Source organism: Chionomys nivalis, chromosome 7, assembly GCF_950005125.1.
Source record: "Chionomys nivalis chromosome 7, mChiNiv1.1, whole genome shotgun sequence".
Taxonomy (NCBI): domain Eukaryota; kingdom Metazoa; phylum Chordata; class Mammalia; order Rodentia; family Cricetidae; genus Chionomys; species Chionomys nivalis.
Window position 1 is genome coordinate 90,863,796 of NC_080092.1, and position 16,012 is coordinate 90,879,807.

General features: G+C 43.7%; 1 protein-coding gene across 3 annotated transcripts in view; it reads left to right on the plus strand.

Annotated features, from left to right (window-relative positions):
* Map2k6 (mitogen-activated protein kinase kinase 6) overlaps positions 1 to 16,012 on the plus strand; it is a 127,895-nt gene that overhangs the window by 81,760 nt on the left and 30,123 nt on the right. For 2 of the 3 annotated variants that reach the window (XM_057774191.1, XM_057774192.1), the window contains exon 2: positions 7,323 to 7,389. In XM_057774191.1, coding sequence (XP_057630174.1) covers positions 7,323 to 7,389 — 67 coding nt within the window. Of the gene's footprint in view, positions 1 to 7,322; positions 7,390 to 16,012 lie in introns of those variants that run through there. The other variant, XM_057774193.1, reaches the window with a different exon arrangement.

Below are 16,012 nucleotides of genomic sequence, written 5' to 3' on the forward strand. Positions count from 1 at the left end.
AAAGAATACAGTTTGTGTGTTGTTATTTCGGGGCATAAGCTAGCCAGGTGACCAGGAGCTGGGGCGGCAGGAACACAGCCCGCAGCTCCCCACTACAATTGTCTGCATCACCCACCTCATAAATTCACTGCTATTTTAGTTATTGGAATTTCCTATCTGCTGACATCTTAAAAAAACAGAATTTGCAGAGTAATGAATTTTATCCCTTGTAACGTTTGCTTTAGTGAATTATGACAGTTTCAGTTCAATGATGTAGTTAATACAGTGAAGAACTTTGAATTTAATTATGGTGGAAAAAGTTTTATTTATTATTTTTAATTATAATTAATGGGCCTTTGTGTGTGTATGTGCATATGAGTGCAGTGCTTACGGATTCTAAAAGAGGGAGTCGTATATCCTGGGGATGGAATTATAGGCTGATGTGGGTGCTGGGAACTGAATTCTGGGCTTCCTTTTTATTTATTATTTTTTCCATTCTTATTGAGACAGAGTTTCTATGTGTAGCCCTGGCTGCCCTGGAACTCTCTCTGTGGAGTAGGCTGACCTCAAAGTCAGCTATCCACCTGAATCTGCCCCCTGAGTGCTGGGACTAAAGATGTGGGTCACTACCCAGCCGTGAACTTTGGTCTTCTTGAAGAGCAGTGTGTACTCTCTTAAACAGCCTCCAGTAATGTCATTCTTCTGAGGCAGATACAATTGACTTGGATGTAGGGGATGTATCAGGAACCTAGGAGGAAATTAGGTGGGAAGTGATGAAAGTGAAAAACTGTATCCAGATATACTATATCATATTCAATACTAGACAAGTGCTTCTTGACCTTGGCTGGACTCTAAGTTACTGTCAAAGTTAAAATGTGTGTGTGTGTGTGTGTGTGTGTGTGTGAGAGAGAGAGAGAGAGAGAGAGAGAGAGAGAGAGTATATTTTGAGGTTACACGTCCAGAAATCCTGAGTCTGTAGAGCTGGACTAGTTCCCATAGCTGGTGGGCACACTGACCATGTGGTTCAAGATGCGTGAGCTGTTGGGAAATATAATTTTAGCCCAAGTCACACAAGGGAGGAAGGTCAGGGGATGTCATTGGAAGACACAAGATGCCTTTGACAGGGCGTTCTGCTTACGTCATATTTTAAAAATATAAGCACAAATGTGGAAGAGGGAAAGGAAAGTATTTGTGGAGCACGCAGCCTCCAGGGCACTGCCGGAGTTCTTTCCACACATTGCGTCAGCCTGTGCACGCTGTGTCAGATGAACCTGTGAGTGGCCCGGTCAGGCTGACCGTCAGCTGCGGTTTGCGGGTTCGGGACCTGATTTACGGTGGGGACGCTCTTTAAGATCACACTGTAAATAAGGAGCACAGCTGGTGTCTTGGTTTCTTTTCCCATCGTCGTGATAAATGCCATCATAGAGGAAGGGCTTGTGTGCGCTCATCGTTCAAAGTATGGTCCACCATGGTGGGGGGGACATCAGGCCAGCTGGAGCTTGAAGCAGCTGGCGCCGTTACAGCCACAGTTGGAAGGCAGCCATGAAGACATGCGTGCTAGGGCTGCTCCCTCTGTCTCTATTTATGCAGTACAGGGTATAATTCTCTTGCCCAGGGATTAGTCCCATCCACAGCCAAGTAATGTATAAAGACAGTGCCCTAACAGAATGTCCAGAGGTCCCTTTCCCAGGGGACTCTAGATTATGTCAAACCGACATTTAATGCAAGGCATCACGAGCGGGATTTGAAACACAGCCTTGTTAGTTACGTTAGTGTTGTTTCCCTTATTTGAGGTTTTTATTTCCATATTTTCCTCCCTCCCTCCATCCCTCCTTCCCTCTCTCCCTCCCTCTCTTCCTCCCTCCCCCACCTCTTTTTTTTTTATCATTTTTATCTTCTTCTATCCCCCCACTCTGTACCTCCCCCCTCCTCAGCTCTCTGTCAACGACTCTGTTCAAAATAGCCAAGGAAAGGACAATGGACATTCATTCCGTAAACAGATATTTACGAGGCATACTGGACAAAATTTTTGCTGCTGGGGAACTTGCACATTCCTGTGGGGAAGGCAGACAATAAATCAGTAATGAGCGAATGTGAAATTAAAAGCAACAGACTAAGGTTATGAGGAAAATAGTTGGGTGGTGGTCATAGGAGCTGCTTCCTGAGAGCGGAGGAAGGCTTAGGGGGAGTTTCTGTGGGTTTTCCATGAATGTGCTGAATTCAGAAGGTTGAATTCTCCTCTGCTAGCAGCTGGAGCGCTCCCTGTAGAGGGGACCACAGAGGGGAGGGGCAAGCTGCTAAGAGATTCAGTCTGCCTTCTCACTTAAGGTCAATGTGATTGGAAGTTTTCAGATGAGCTCTCCAATTTGTCTTCCGAAAACTCTGTGTAATCCTCCCAGATTTTGCACACCGTGTGTAGTCTTGGTGACGGGAAATAGCTGGCATTTTGTAGGGTTGTGGTGGCACAGGCTCCTTGTCGCCTTCCTAGTGATTTTTTTTTAAAATATATAATTTGTTTAACTTTATTTCTATGTGCATTGTTGTGGAGATGTCAGAATCCCTGGAACTGGAGGTAGAGACAGTTGTGAGCTGGCATGTGGATGCGGAGAGATGGCTCAGTGGTTAAGAGCACTGACTGCTCTTCCAGAGGTCCTCCACTCTGGCTTTCATAAAGGCAGCTTTTTCTCTGCACCTCCTGCCTCCTCTGGGCTCCATTAGCTGCTTTGCCTAGGATCCTCGTAGTTTAATGGCATCTAACGATGCTTTTCTGTGCGCTTTGCTGCCAGCGACACTTGGAACTCCAGATGCTCCTTGTAGGGAGAGAGCAGCCAAGGCCTCCAGGTCTCCAGCAACTTGGCTCGAAGCCCCATTCACACTGGGGAACACGCTAGAAAAATAAACTTGGCTCTGGTGACCCGCAGTCCTTCCTCTTGTGAAGCTAGGCCGATGGTTGCCGACCACCGGAATCACGCTCACCGACCTTTCTCGGACCTGAGGAATGCTTAGACACCAGCTTATCTCAGGGTGTCACTGTCTGCGGGCCTCGTGGGGGCCGTGTGCTGTTTGGGTTGGCGCCGGGAGCACAGCCTTCTATTTTATGTAATAAGGCACATCAGAAAGGCCTTTGTGCTCACCCCCACAGAGCGGGTGCTGGGCGACACCTCATTTGTACCCCATCATTTTTACGTACTCTTAAAGCCAGCGTATTTCTATGTGGCCTGGTCATTTCTCTTCTAAAGATTTAGAAATTTTTAATGTTTCTCCTTCCCCTCCACTCTTTCTATTTTTTTTTTCTTTTCTTTCTGAGCCTGGCTCTGTTTTACATTGGGTCTGAATTTTCATGGCCTGACTTTGGTTTAAGATGAAGGTAGTGAGTCTCGGTGGTTCCTGGGATGATGCCGTCTTTTTGGAGAAACCATTTTCTTAGCATGGGTCTCTCTCTCTCTCTCTCTCTCTCTCTCTCTCTCTCTCTCTCTCTCACACACACACACACACACACACACACACACACACACACACACACACTGATGAAGCAAGGCTGTGTTCAGTCAGGCGGGCTCCTCTTCTCCAGTCTGCACCAAGAAAAGAAAGCATACAAGAAATATACAAGATTCTGAGAAGTCTTGTTTTTCTGTCCCCATCTAAGGTAAAGACTATTTTCCGACTTTAAACAATTTCTGGTTTGGATTTATCAAGGGAAAGGTCCATTAACGTTCTTGACCACTTAACTTTGTTATCCCTATCTCTCCTTCCCATTAATGGTTTTCCATCATAGCTCACTGTGTTAAATGTTAGCGTGAGGTGTTGGCAGCCTCTTTGAGGGAACAGATTGCCCTGAAATAAACACAGCTGGAAACCCACCACCTATTGTTTTTCTTTCTGTTAGGAAATGAAAGAGCCATTTATCAAAAGGCGAGAGAACCGGGCTCCCAGGGTTACTTCAGGGATTTCTAACTACAGGGCTGCCTAATGAGCAGTGCCACCCCTGGGTGTCTGAATGGGCTAGCTAACCTTCTGCCTCCCCGAGTGAGCGGCTTCCATTGCCCAGGAACAATGAACTCACCAAGGTTTTGCTACCACACAAGAGCAGGAGGTGGAGTCTGCTCTGTTTGCCTCCCGCTGAAGTGTGCCGGCTTTGGAGCTCAGAAAGGGATGAGTTCTGTTGGGGCTGCTTCTGGAGCCCCTGTGTTTGCAGCTTTCAAAACCTCCTGGGAGATGCTGAAACTTCTGGAGACGGAGAAGTAAGTCCAGGAAGGTCGTGGATATGTGTATGGTCCTCGCGTTACTTGATTTACATCCTTAAGGAAAGAGGACATCTTTTTTTTTTTTTTTTTTTTTTTCTTCCTAAGTGACATTTGGCTGGGGTTCTGCATCTCCTGAGATTTATTCTAGCTGTCCTGGAGTTGAATGTTTTGAAATTTTATACTTGTGCAAACGCTGAACACCATGAAAATCTCTAACATGTAGCTAGTCAGGGGTCAGATCTGGAGATGAGAGGCTACTAATTTCAGTCAGAGGCCGCCAATCACCAATTCTGGGGCAGAGTGATGTGATGTGGGGTGGGGTGACTGGGTGTTCATGGAAGATGGGGGAGAGCCAAGGGAAGACTGTATTATTGTCTTGGTCATTTATTCTGTTTGTTTCTGTCCACAGAAGTCTCTCTCCACCCTTTCTCTTCCTCCATCCTTTGCTTTGCTGTCTTTGGATAGATGTTTTGCTAATTTATTGTGTTAGGGTGGTATAACTAGTTGCTGCTAAGAATTTCTCCAGATGCACTGTGCTTTTTAAATGGAGATCCCCCCGCCCCCGAAAAACAGTGATCTGGCTCCACACCTGTCAGATAGGAACCCAGTTAGGAATGCAGAAGAGTAGCTTCGGCCGAGGTTTGATTGAATGATCTCTGGGAGCCCTTATCACAGATAAACTATTTTACTTTCCTTTTGTTTTATTTGAGAAAACACTAAGGTGATATTTGTTGGGTTTTTTTGGTCCCCTCTTTGCTTGTAGTGCTAACCATTTGTCATGGTTTGAAGTGGAACATCTTGTCCCTCATTGGAGTGACTCTTTAAACAGCATCTCCTGTCTGTGTGGCTGAGATTCATGGAGGAGACTACTCAGAGTTAAACCGTGCATCTATTCGTCAGACTCAGCACCCAGAAGCACAGTGAAAAGTCCTATCCATTGTCAATCCACTTTGCATTGAACTGATTAACTTCACAAATAAGTCGCCTCTGAGATTCGGGACAAGGGAGGAGTAATGGTGTGTACTGATTCTTCTAGAAGGCATAGTTGAAAACCTATTTACTGAAGACGTCTGCTAAAGGCTTTCTGTGTTGATTATTGACTAGTATTGTCTTAATATTGCTTGCTGAATTGATCTAGATATTGAATTTTTAAAGAATATATAAAAAGCTCAATAATACATGATTTTAGGGTTCTGATAACATAGGCAGTTTTATTCATGTATTTCTTCTATTTTTTGAAACAAGACATAGAGATATTTTCTCTGTATGATCGTAATGAAAAGGTTCTTCAGATAGCTCATATATTTTCATATTTTTTTCATATGCCTTGTCTGGTTTGATTCTTGCATTTGGTTCAGAGAAGTAAATTTCAGTGTTATTTCTGGATTTTACAGCCAAGGAAACTGAGAGTCAAAAGCCAGGATAGGGACTGGGGGAATGGTCCTGTGGGTTAAGAGCACTGTCTACTCTTGTGGAGGACCCAGGTTCTATTCCTAGCATCCACGGGGTGACTCACAATAGTCTATAACTACAGTTCTAGGGGGTACAACATGTTTTGTTCTCCTCAGACACTGCATGCTTGACAGACACACATGTAGGCAAAACACCTCTACACATTTAAAAAAATCTTTTGGAAAGAAGTGAGTCTGAAAGTCACTTGTGGTAAGAGAAACAACCTGACGGCTTTTAAAGTCACAACCCCGTGTTCTCCCATCCCTCTCCCGGGCCATGTCTGTACTCTCAGCCTTATAGAATAGTGGGAAGAACTCCACATAGGGTGTCAGGAGACCTCCACACAGATGCTAATGAGGCCGTTGCTGACTCTGGTGTTGAACAGGTCGCTAAGCTCTTTGGGGGAATATTTTGCACATAGAGTACTTTGTTTCCTTATGTTGTTCCTTAGAGTCTACTAGGATCTCATCTAGAGCTTGTCTTCTTCTTCTTCTTTTTTTTTTTTCGAGACAGGGTTTCTCTGTGGTTTTGGAGCCTGTCCTGGAACTAGCTCTTGTAGACCAGACTGGTCTCGAACTCACAGAGATCCACCTGCCTCTGCCTCCCAAGTGCTGGGATTAAAGGCGTGCGCCACCACTGCCCGGCTAGAGCTTGTCTTAGTTTGGATGTGCCCACTTGAAGTACAGAGAAGAGATGAGGAAGGAGGCGAGACTGTAGGCATTGTGTCCAGCTCGGCTTTGGGTCCTCCCACCAAGTGCAAAGACCTGGGATCTATGCATAAGTAGAATCTGCTTACTGAGCTGTCATGTCCTAGTCTGTTCATTTTGACTCATCGGCAAAGGCGCTTGAGCCAAACTCGCCTGTAATTTTAGCCTAGGGATGAGTAGTGTCAGGCTACATTCCTATCTGGACCCCAAAAGAAATGATAACCTGGCACGAGCCCATCTGTCATCCTAATCCTTGTCAGTGCATACCAGACATATCGCTGCACACTTCGGGAGTTAAGTCAGATGCTTTCTCTTCCGGTTTTCAGCCTCTTGTAGGTAGCCGAGGAATGAGTAAAGACAGAGCATCCCGGAAGTGGTGGTGTTGTTTTATTTTGTGTATCCATTCCCATCATCAGTTCTAACAACTGCTCAACTTAGAAAGCTGTAGAATCGGAATGACTCCATTTGATTGGCGCTAAAACAGAAACAAGAGCACAGCAACCCCAATACCCAGCCAGTGTCATCAGCCATCATGATTACTGTATAAAAGAACAACCAAGGAAGCTAACGTGATCCACCTTCTTAGCCACAGAGTTGGCAATTTTTCAGTGTCGAAGCCCTGGTCTTGCACGGGATAGGCAAGTGCTTTGCCAGTGAGCCACAGTCCCAGCCAGAATTAACATTTTCACCTTGACATGTGCACTCTGGATCTACGGCAATGCCATTTCCGGTCTCAGCCCACCTTTCATTTGAGAGGCCGTCCGACGCCCTGGCCCCTGTCGCTTACTGGTTGCTTCCCTTGCAAGTTGTAATCTGAACTGGGAAGAGGCGAGCAGGTGTCTGTGATGACTTTTTCCATCTGCCCGGAAGTCTCTGTCTGCCCTTGCTCTTCTACAACAAAGCAGATACTGACTTGTTCCCCTTATGTCCTTCCCCATAGGCAAGAAGCGAAACCCGGGCCTTAAGATTCCAAAAGAAGCATTCGAACAACCTCAGACCAGTTCCACGTAAGTCGTGATTCCGTTCTGGATACTTGTATTTTACATGCTTGCGCGCGCGCGCGTGCGTGTGTGTGTGTGTGTGTGTGTGTGTGTGTGTGTTGGGGGCAGGGAGGATTCAGTGTTGAACTCATGCACAAGGTCTTGACTTTGCATGTGGTTATTAGAAAGAACAGCCCTTGGAGAGGGAAGTCGTTTGCTTGCTCTTCTGAGATCTGAAGCAACGAGGCTGTAAGTCTACATTGCTCTGTAGCTTTGAAGTCAGTGTCTCAGATTGTTGGCTGAGTGAGAGCTACATGCCACGTGGTAGTTGAGATCCTATAGAAACCCAGCAAGCTCCCTGGGTGCGAACTGTCTCAAGTTTTCCCTGTAGATATCAACGAACAGACAGATAAATCGACGTGTATGTGGGGGAAATGGAGTTGAAATGGGCGGATGATATGTGATGAGTGCCTGCACTTTGACACTTAATCCTGTGTTTTTAATCAGAATGCAAGGTGAGCTAAAGGGATGCTTCTGTATTAGCTGAAGCTTTGGCCCAAAGCCCTTAGTGAGCTCAAATCCTCTTGTATGTCTGTGAGGTTGGCTGGTTTGCTCCCCTCCCCTCCAGCTGGAGGGCCAAGAACCAGTCTGCCCACGAGGAGTGGGGAATCCAAGATGAGAAATCATGGTGAGGTCCTAGAGTGGCAGAGAAAGTACAGACAGAGAACCCTGAGTCTTCAGGTCTTCAGTTCGCTAGGCCTCCTGGAAAAGGGAATTTTGTCTTAGTTGTGGTGCATCTGACAGAAAGAGCAGCCCCTAGTGTTGGGATGTGCTCATGAAACAACCTATTGTCTGGGACAGAGGCCCCTGGAGTCCATGCAGCAACAGAAAGAGACTCTCTAGGGTAGCTGAAAGACTGGAGTCAGTTGGAATGTTCTTTTCATGAAGATCTGTGGGAGGAAATTCTTCCCCTACCTACATGAATATTGGGTTTGTTGGAAGGGGATTTTTGTCTGCATAATCTGGGGTTCTCTCCAACTGTACATGTGAAAAATGTGTGATACTGTTACCATTTTTTAGAATTTCTCTCTGGTTTTTAGAGAGCTTACAGTAAAACGTGAAGTCTCCTTTTGCTAGTCTGTTCAGAACTGTATGGGAGACACTTTGAAATAATTATAGTCATAGGGGATTGCAAAGAAATGCGCAGAAAAGTCCAATGTGCCCTTCCCCTAGTCCGTGCACCTTCTCTTAACCACTTATACAACTGTAGAGTGTTGGCAGAATCAAGGAATCTGTGCTGGAGTGGATCATATAACTTATTTGATTTCACTAGACATACAACATCCCCCCGCCCCGTGTGTGTGCCTGTACCTGCTTGTGGAGGTCAGAGGGAGTCACTTCTATTCTCTCTGCACAGTATGGCTCACAGGTACTGAACCCAGGCCCCCAGGCTTGGCAGCAAAGACCTTTCTCCATTGAGCCATTCCTCTGGCCCCATGATTGACTTCTGAGTTATGTATTGTGTGCACAAGAACTTTCCCAGTTATCTCTTATGGAAATACTTCTTTTAACATGGAATTTGTCCTTTTCATTCTTTCTTTCATCAGGAAAGAAAAAAAAAACTAGGCAGAACAATTTGATTTTGATGGAATACTATTTATTATTCTTCCTACAGATTCTGCTTCTGGTACCACATTTAAGAATGCTTTTTTGCCTTAGGTCCTGAAGATTTTCAGTGTTCTTGGGTAGAAATTTCAGCCTAAGAGGCATTTGGAGTTAAGTTTTTGTTCGGCATATGATGCACTGAGGGTTCCAGTCGTAGTTCAGTTTGCTGTTGACTGTCTCTCCCCTTTGGAATTGCCATTGCCCTTTCCCCTTGTCTAGTGCTAGTTATGCATAGTCGCTTTGAACCACGTCTGGATTTCCTGCTCTGTTCCATTGATTTATGGGTCTGCTCTTCCTCCAGGCTCCCACTGTCTTGATTACTGCCACAGGGAATGGACATGGCTTCTTCCACTTTGTTCTTTTTGAAAATCAATTTTATTATTTTTTTAGGCTTTTGCATATGTGTGCACATGTATTCCAAAGTTATGTTGGCCCTTGAAAGAACCTATTCTTTTTTCTTGGTAGTTTTAGAATAAACTCGTTCTTGTCTGCAAAGATACTTTCTAATGTTTTATTAAGAGTTGAGTTTAACCTGGAAGTCAATGGAGGGAGAAAAGATTTCTTTTGTTATGCCCAAGTTTCTGGTCCCCAAATGAATTCATGGAGCTGGATTCCTGATGCAAATTACATGAGGGTTTTTAATTCATACTCAAGTTTGGACCAACACTTTTCCAGCACCCTAGCATGGTGGGTACAGAAAGTGTGGTAGGGAGCCCTGGGAAGGTAGAACTTTTAAAGGGGAAACGCCGTAATCAGGGAGTTCATGTCCTGTCATCTCAGGATTGGGCAATGAGGGCATAGGATAAGGTCGTTTCTGAAACCATTGGTCAGTTTTTGGGCATGAAAACCTAACAAAGAGCCATAAATTACTGACAAGGTGTCTTCAAGGACAGGATGCCTCCCAAGAACATCTGGACCTCGTTAAATCTTATGGCCCCACTCCCTAGCTCCTTAATTGGCTATTTTTAGGGTGTCTGTTCAAATTTCTGCTATCACTGCACATTTCTGGAGCTGAGATCGCCCACCCCACAGCTCATTATACGGCTTAAGATGAAGCCCCTTCTTTCAAATGGAGTTTGCAAAATCAGGTCCTCACACTTTTACATTGGGTCTTTTTAAATTCATATAGGAACAGAATACATTTCTCTAGGTATATAGGTTTCCTTCCTTCCTTCCTTCCTTCCTTCCTTCCTTCCTTCCTTCCTTCCTTCCTTCCTTCCTTCCTTCCTTCCTTCCTTCCTTCCTTCCTCCCCCCCTTCTCTCTTTCTTTTTCGGTTTTATGAAACAGGGTTTCTCTGTGTAACAGTCCTGGCTGCCCTGGAACCGGCTTTGTGGGTAGGCTGGCCTTGAACTCACAGAGATCTGCCTTCCTCTGCTTCCTAAGTGCTGGGATTAAAGGTGTGCGGCACCTCTTCCCAGCTTCTTTTATTTCTTTCCTCTGCCTCCTGTGTGCCGGGATTAAAGGCATGCACCACCAGGCCCAGCAATTTTATTGATTTCCTTAACAATTCTTATTTTACTGCTCTTTTTTTGTTCTCGATTTTGTTGTTTTCTATCCTTATACATTTTCCTGAAGTTTTTGTTTTTTGTTTGTTTACTTTATTTTGACATAGGGTCTCACTTGCAATCCTGGCTGACCTGGAACTTGCTGTGTAGACCAGGTTGGCTTTGAATTTATGGAGATCCCACTGCCTCTCTCCCTTACTGCTATGAGTAATGGTGAGTAACAGACCATGCCCAGTTCCTAAACCTATATTCTTATAGTGAGTTGAGCATGTGATCCAGTATTAAGGCACTTACCTGGCACATGGGGCTTGACTTTAGATCCCCAGCTATTTTATTTTAAAAGATATATTTTATCCTATACCAACCATTCAGATGCTTTACAATCCTTCCCTTTAAAATTTTTATGATTTTCCCATTCCTAATATTTGCCAATTTCTGTACTTCACAAATCTTGAAAGCATTTCTTGGTATAAACAAATGGTCTTGAACCCAAACAAGGACAGAAGAGGTTTCTAGGCTGTCACTTCTTGGAGTAGAACATTCTTTTACTGTATGGTTTTGCTTCACTGTGTAAACTCAAGAGCATTGTTTTGGTGAACTTCAGCATTTTTGCTCATGGAGTCTTATGAACTCTGGGGCTTAAAGATAGAGCTTCCACCTTTTGTAATTTTCGAGGCAATCTTTGATATGGACCGGACGCCTCTCTCCATCCCTGCTGTGCTGCGGTAGGTGCAGAGAACCTGGGACCCGGTGTCATTCCTTAGGTCTGCTGTGTGGATTCATCATGTAGTCATTCCTGTGTCATTGGCGCCAGGCTGTCTTTGCCTCAGGATTCTGAGTTGTCCCCTCCCTTGACTGGTAGTAACTAGTTCCAAATCAACTCTATGGTAATAATTATCAGTTCATTTAACCTTGCTTGACAAGACACTTGGTGTGTGTGGTGGGGAGTTGTTCTTATTCCCTTGAGAAGTGAAACAGCAGAACCATTCAAGTGTTAGGTGCTGTGTGCAAAATTCTCCAGCTAGCTTCATGGTTAAGTGTCTGTTTGGTCTCCAAACTTCTCCAGTTGAATACCTTAGTTTGGGCAGGATTTCTAACTGCACCAAGCTTTGCTTTCTTTTGTAAAAGATTAGGACTGAATGGTGTGATCACTATCAAGATTACATGTCCTCATCTCTTGGTCTGCTATAATAGTTGCCTGGTGAAAGGTAGCTTCAAGTTGTCTAGTTTTGTAGCATAGCTTCTCAGCATATAAGCTAGCTTATAAACCTAGTGCTATTGGAGGCTCAGTTGTCTTCTTAGCAATATGTAAGATCAGACCAAACAGCTCTTGGTTAGTAAGCTAGGATCCTTGACCTCTTTAGTGAGAAGTCATTACGGAATAGGTCTGGGTTCCAATGTCATTTTGTTGTTGTTGTTGTTTTGTTTTTTTGAGACAGGATTTCTATGTGTGTCCTGGAACTAGCTCTTGTAGACCAAGCGGACCTCAAACTCATGAGATCCTCCTACCTCTGCCTCCCAAGTGCTGGGATTAAAGGTGTGTGCCACCACCACCCAGCTCCATTTTCTTATTGAGTAATCTTAAATCATTTTATGTCTTTTGATGACAATTATTCCCACTGAGGTGGAGATATAGCACCCGTGAGTATCATAAAAGTTAAAGAAGCTGTTTCGTATAGATTACCCAGTAATGTTTGTGACTCAGGTGAGTGCTTACTAAGATAAAGAAATAATAAATGTAATATTAATCAATGGGCTGATCACTTACAAAGCAGGTGGGTATCTAATAACATAAATAATACATGTGATAGTAAGCCGTGAGCCTATTACTTGCCTAGCAGGTGAGTGTTTAATAAAATTAACGAATAATTCATGTACTAGTAACCAATGAGATGTTTCCTTGCATAGAGTTGTAGATAAATAAATAATTATCAGACTAGGTCATCACTGGTGTACATATGAAATACAAGTCTTAGGTGACCTTTGAAATACCTTTGGTCTTCCAGGGAAAGAATTTTGTACTAAGTTTGGTTCTTTCCCCCAGAGGAATAAGATATTGAATAATTGACAAGAATATCCACCCACGGCTTTTAGCCTCCTGTGGAGGTTCACCCCCTCAGGCAAACTTATGTGTCCAACCCTGAACAGAGGGAGCACAGTGTCCGCTAATCCAGCCTGAGCTGTCGGTCTTGGCCCTATCCTTTGATGCTTTTGGCAGACTTGATGAACCCAGAGGCCCGGAGCTTGGGTGGATTAGTCATTTTCATCAGAGGCCCAAGTATCGGGAACCCGTTCCTTGATTCAGCCTTATTTGCCCAGGAATCACTGCTTGGGTAAAGCACTTTATCCAACTTTCTTCTTTCTGTCTTCTCTACCTTCTCAGGTCAAAGTTGAGGATCAGGTGACATGAGTTTTAGACTCAGTGTAGTTGACAATTATGTATCTCCATAAAAATTACCAAACATCTGGTTTTCATTTTTCTTATGTGGAAATATGCCACCATGTCCTATTAGGTTGAGGTTAAATGTGAGCAGAGCACAGAGTCAGGGGCAGCAAACATTTGGGAAAGCTGGAGAGTAACTATCTGGGGCTACATCAGGCCATGATGGCATCAGTTGTATGCCCTTTGTTGGGTATTTTTATAGAATACTGTAGAATCATTAAACCTCTGAAAGTCTTCCATAGCTGGGTCATAGGCTTCAGTTTGCCAAGCCATGGTTTAGAAGAGAAGGTATTAGATCTGGAAGCAGTTCTATTTAATGACTTCACTGATTGGCAAGAAAATGGAGGGAACCACAAATAATAATTCTTTTTCCTCGGTAGTTTTACCAAGGAAGGGTGTTAAATAGTTGCAAAAGATTTTATTATTCATCATGCATTTTAAGTTGCATTTGTCTTCCTCTGAGAGGGCTGTTTTGACAATTTGAGCAAACACATTGTAATAGCTAAAGAAACACCAGCTTTGACAGAATGAGAAATTAGGGGCTGAAGAGATGATCCAGAAGTTGTTAGTGCTTACTTCTCTCGCTGAGGACCTGAGTTCATGTTGGGAGACTCACAGCCGCCTGTAATTCTGGTTCCAGGGTATCTGACACCCTCTTCTGGTCTTCGTAGGCACCTGCAATCATGTGTACATACCCACCCTACACAGATAAACACACATACACATAATTAAAAAAATATACAAATAAATCTCAAAACAATGAGAAATGAGTTTTTAGAAACTTGATGCTTCTAAAAGGATTCTCTGTAACAGGAAGGCCGCCCAGCTAGCTTAGCCCCGAAATAGCCACCCTGAAAAAAACACACAGAAACTGTACTAATTAAATCACTGCTTGGCCCATTAGCTCTAACATTTTATTGGCTAATTCTTACATCTTAGTTTAACCCGTTTCTAGTAATCTGTATATCGCCACGTGGCAGTGGCTTACTGGCAAAGATTCAGGAGGCTGCTCCATCCATGGTGGCTTCCTAACTCTGACTCTTCCTCCTTTCTCCCAGCAGGCCATTTAGTTTTCCCCGCCTACCTAAGTTCTGCCCTATCAACAGGCCAAGGCAGTTTCTTTATTCATTAACCAAATGAAAGCAACACATAGAAGAACCTCCCACACCAATTCTCTGAAGGGAAATTGCCTGCTCGGACGCAGCACACGTACATGTATAGGACCGATATCTGCACAAGTCTTTAGTTTTGTTCTCTCTGCCCCTCCCAGTCTCATGTTTACCATTAGACTAGAAAAGCCTTCGGTGTTCTGCCAACACGAAACGATTTGCAAAGTAAGGAGGGACTTGAAATGAAAGTCTGAGATTGACATTCATATCTGTGTTTGTATTCCTAAGTCTGAGATTGACATTCATATCTGTGTTTGTATTCCTACTTTGTCTTCATTATTTTATACGTGTGTTTGGTTTCAGTAGAAGGGATAAAAGCGTACTACAGAAGGGTAGGGAAAAACGAGCTGCCAGCAAGTGTTCTAATTTCCTTTCTGATCCTCTGTGATAAGATACTCTGACCCAAGCAACTCTGAGGAGAAAAGGATTGATTTGGTTCACACTTCCAGGTCATGGTTCATCACTGAGGGAAGTCAGGACAGGAAGTGAACCAGGATTTATTTGACTTGCGTTTCCAGGTCATGGTCCATCACTGAGGGAAGTCAAGGTGGGAAGTGAACCAGGAACTTGAAAGCAGAAATCATAGAGGAAAGCTGCTCTCTGGCTCACTCTTTCACCCAGTCACAGGTTGATGCTTAACTAGTTTTGTCATTTAACCCAAGTCCACGTGTCTAGGAACGGCACCACCCACAGTGAGTTGGGCCCCCCTACGTCATTAATAATCAGGACAGTTTCCCACAGATATGCCTACAGGTCAATCTGATCTAAGTAATCCCTAAATTAAGACTTTTCTCTCAGAGGATTGTAGGCTTGTTGAGTTGACAGTTAACTCTAACTAGGGTAGCAAGTGATTCTTCTCTTTCTTCCTTTCATCTTCTCTTCTTCCCTCCTTCCCTCTGTTTCTCTTGATTTATTCTGCAGGCAGTTCTGGTGTGACTAAGCATCCAAAGACACTTGAGTTGCTAGGTAGTTTGTTCTTTGTAAGGGTAGTGCCTGTGTCCCCTGTCTGCACCTTCTGTTTGTTCTGTGTGTTTAATTGTCTTAACCACATGTGTCTCGGCATCTCTTACTTTTGGTGCATTTATTTCAAGACAGAACCTTTCTCTGTTGCTGGTTAGTTATACACCTTTCTCTTCAGCTGATTTCTACCAATCCAGAGCACAGATAACAAAAACTAATGCCCAGGAGGAGACAATGGAAACACGAAGTCAGCAAACCTGTGGGTCCTGAGACAATCCCAGAATAGAATGTTCCCTATGCACAGAAGAAATGCCGCCTGACTTGGCCTGGTAGAACCGAAAGTATGCTGAGATGGAAGTCAGGGGACCTGAGTTCTTTGTGATTGAGAACGAGTCACTTCGCCTCCCTAGACCTTTTGTTCACCTACTGAAGCAGAGAGGGGATCATATAATATTGGGGGATTCTTAGGTTCTACAAATTTTGTGGGTTACCAGAACCATATTCCACTTAAAAAGCAATTATAGGAACACATAGTAAAAGTAATCGAATAATTTGGCACTCTTGAATGAAAGGGTGTCATTCCTATCCCTGCAGCATTATTGTCTGTATCAAGGCTTCTTAGACTTTTTCTCCACTCATGCTCAATTTTTATTCAACAAATTTCTAAATCTAATCTCAGGTATATAGGTACTTAAGGGGAATACATCTCAGATATCTACTGATAATAAATCATTTTATTTTAAGATAATTCCTTTGCATATGTAGAATTTACCCATTGATTAAAATGATTTAAAGCAAAATTGTATACTAATGAGATGGTTGTGCTTGTGAATTTTTAACATAAACAATTTAATCAGGGCTGATATTTGCTATTGCAATATGTAGGGTGTCTTTAATGTTTTTCAGA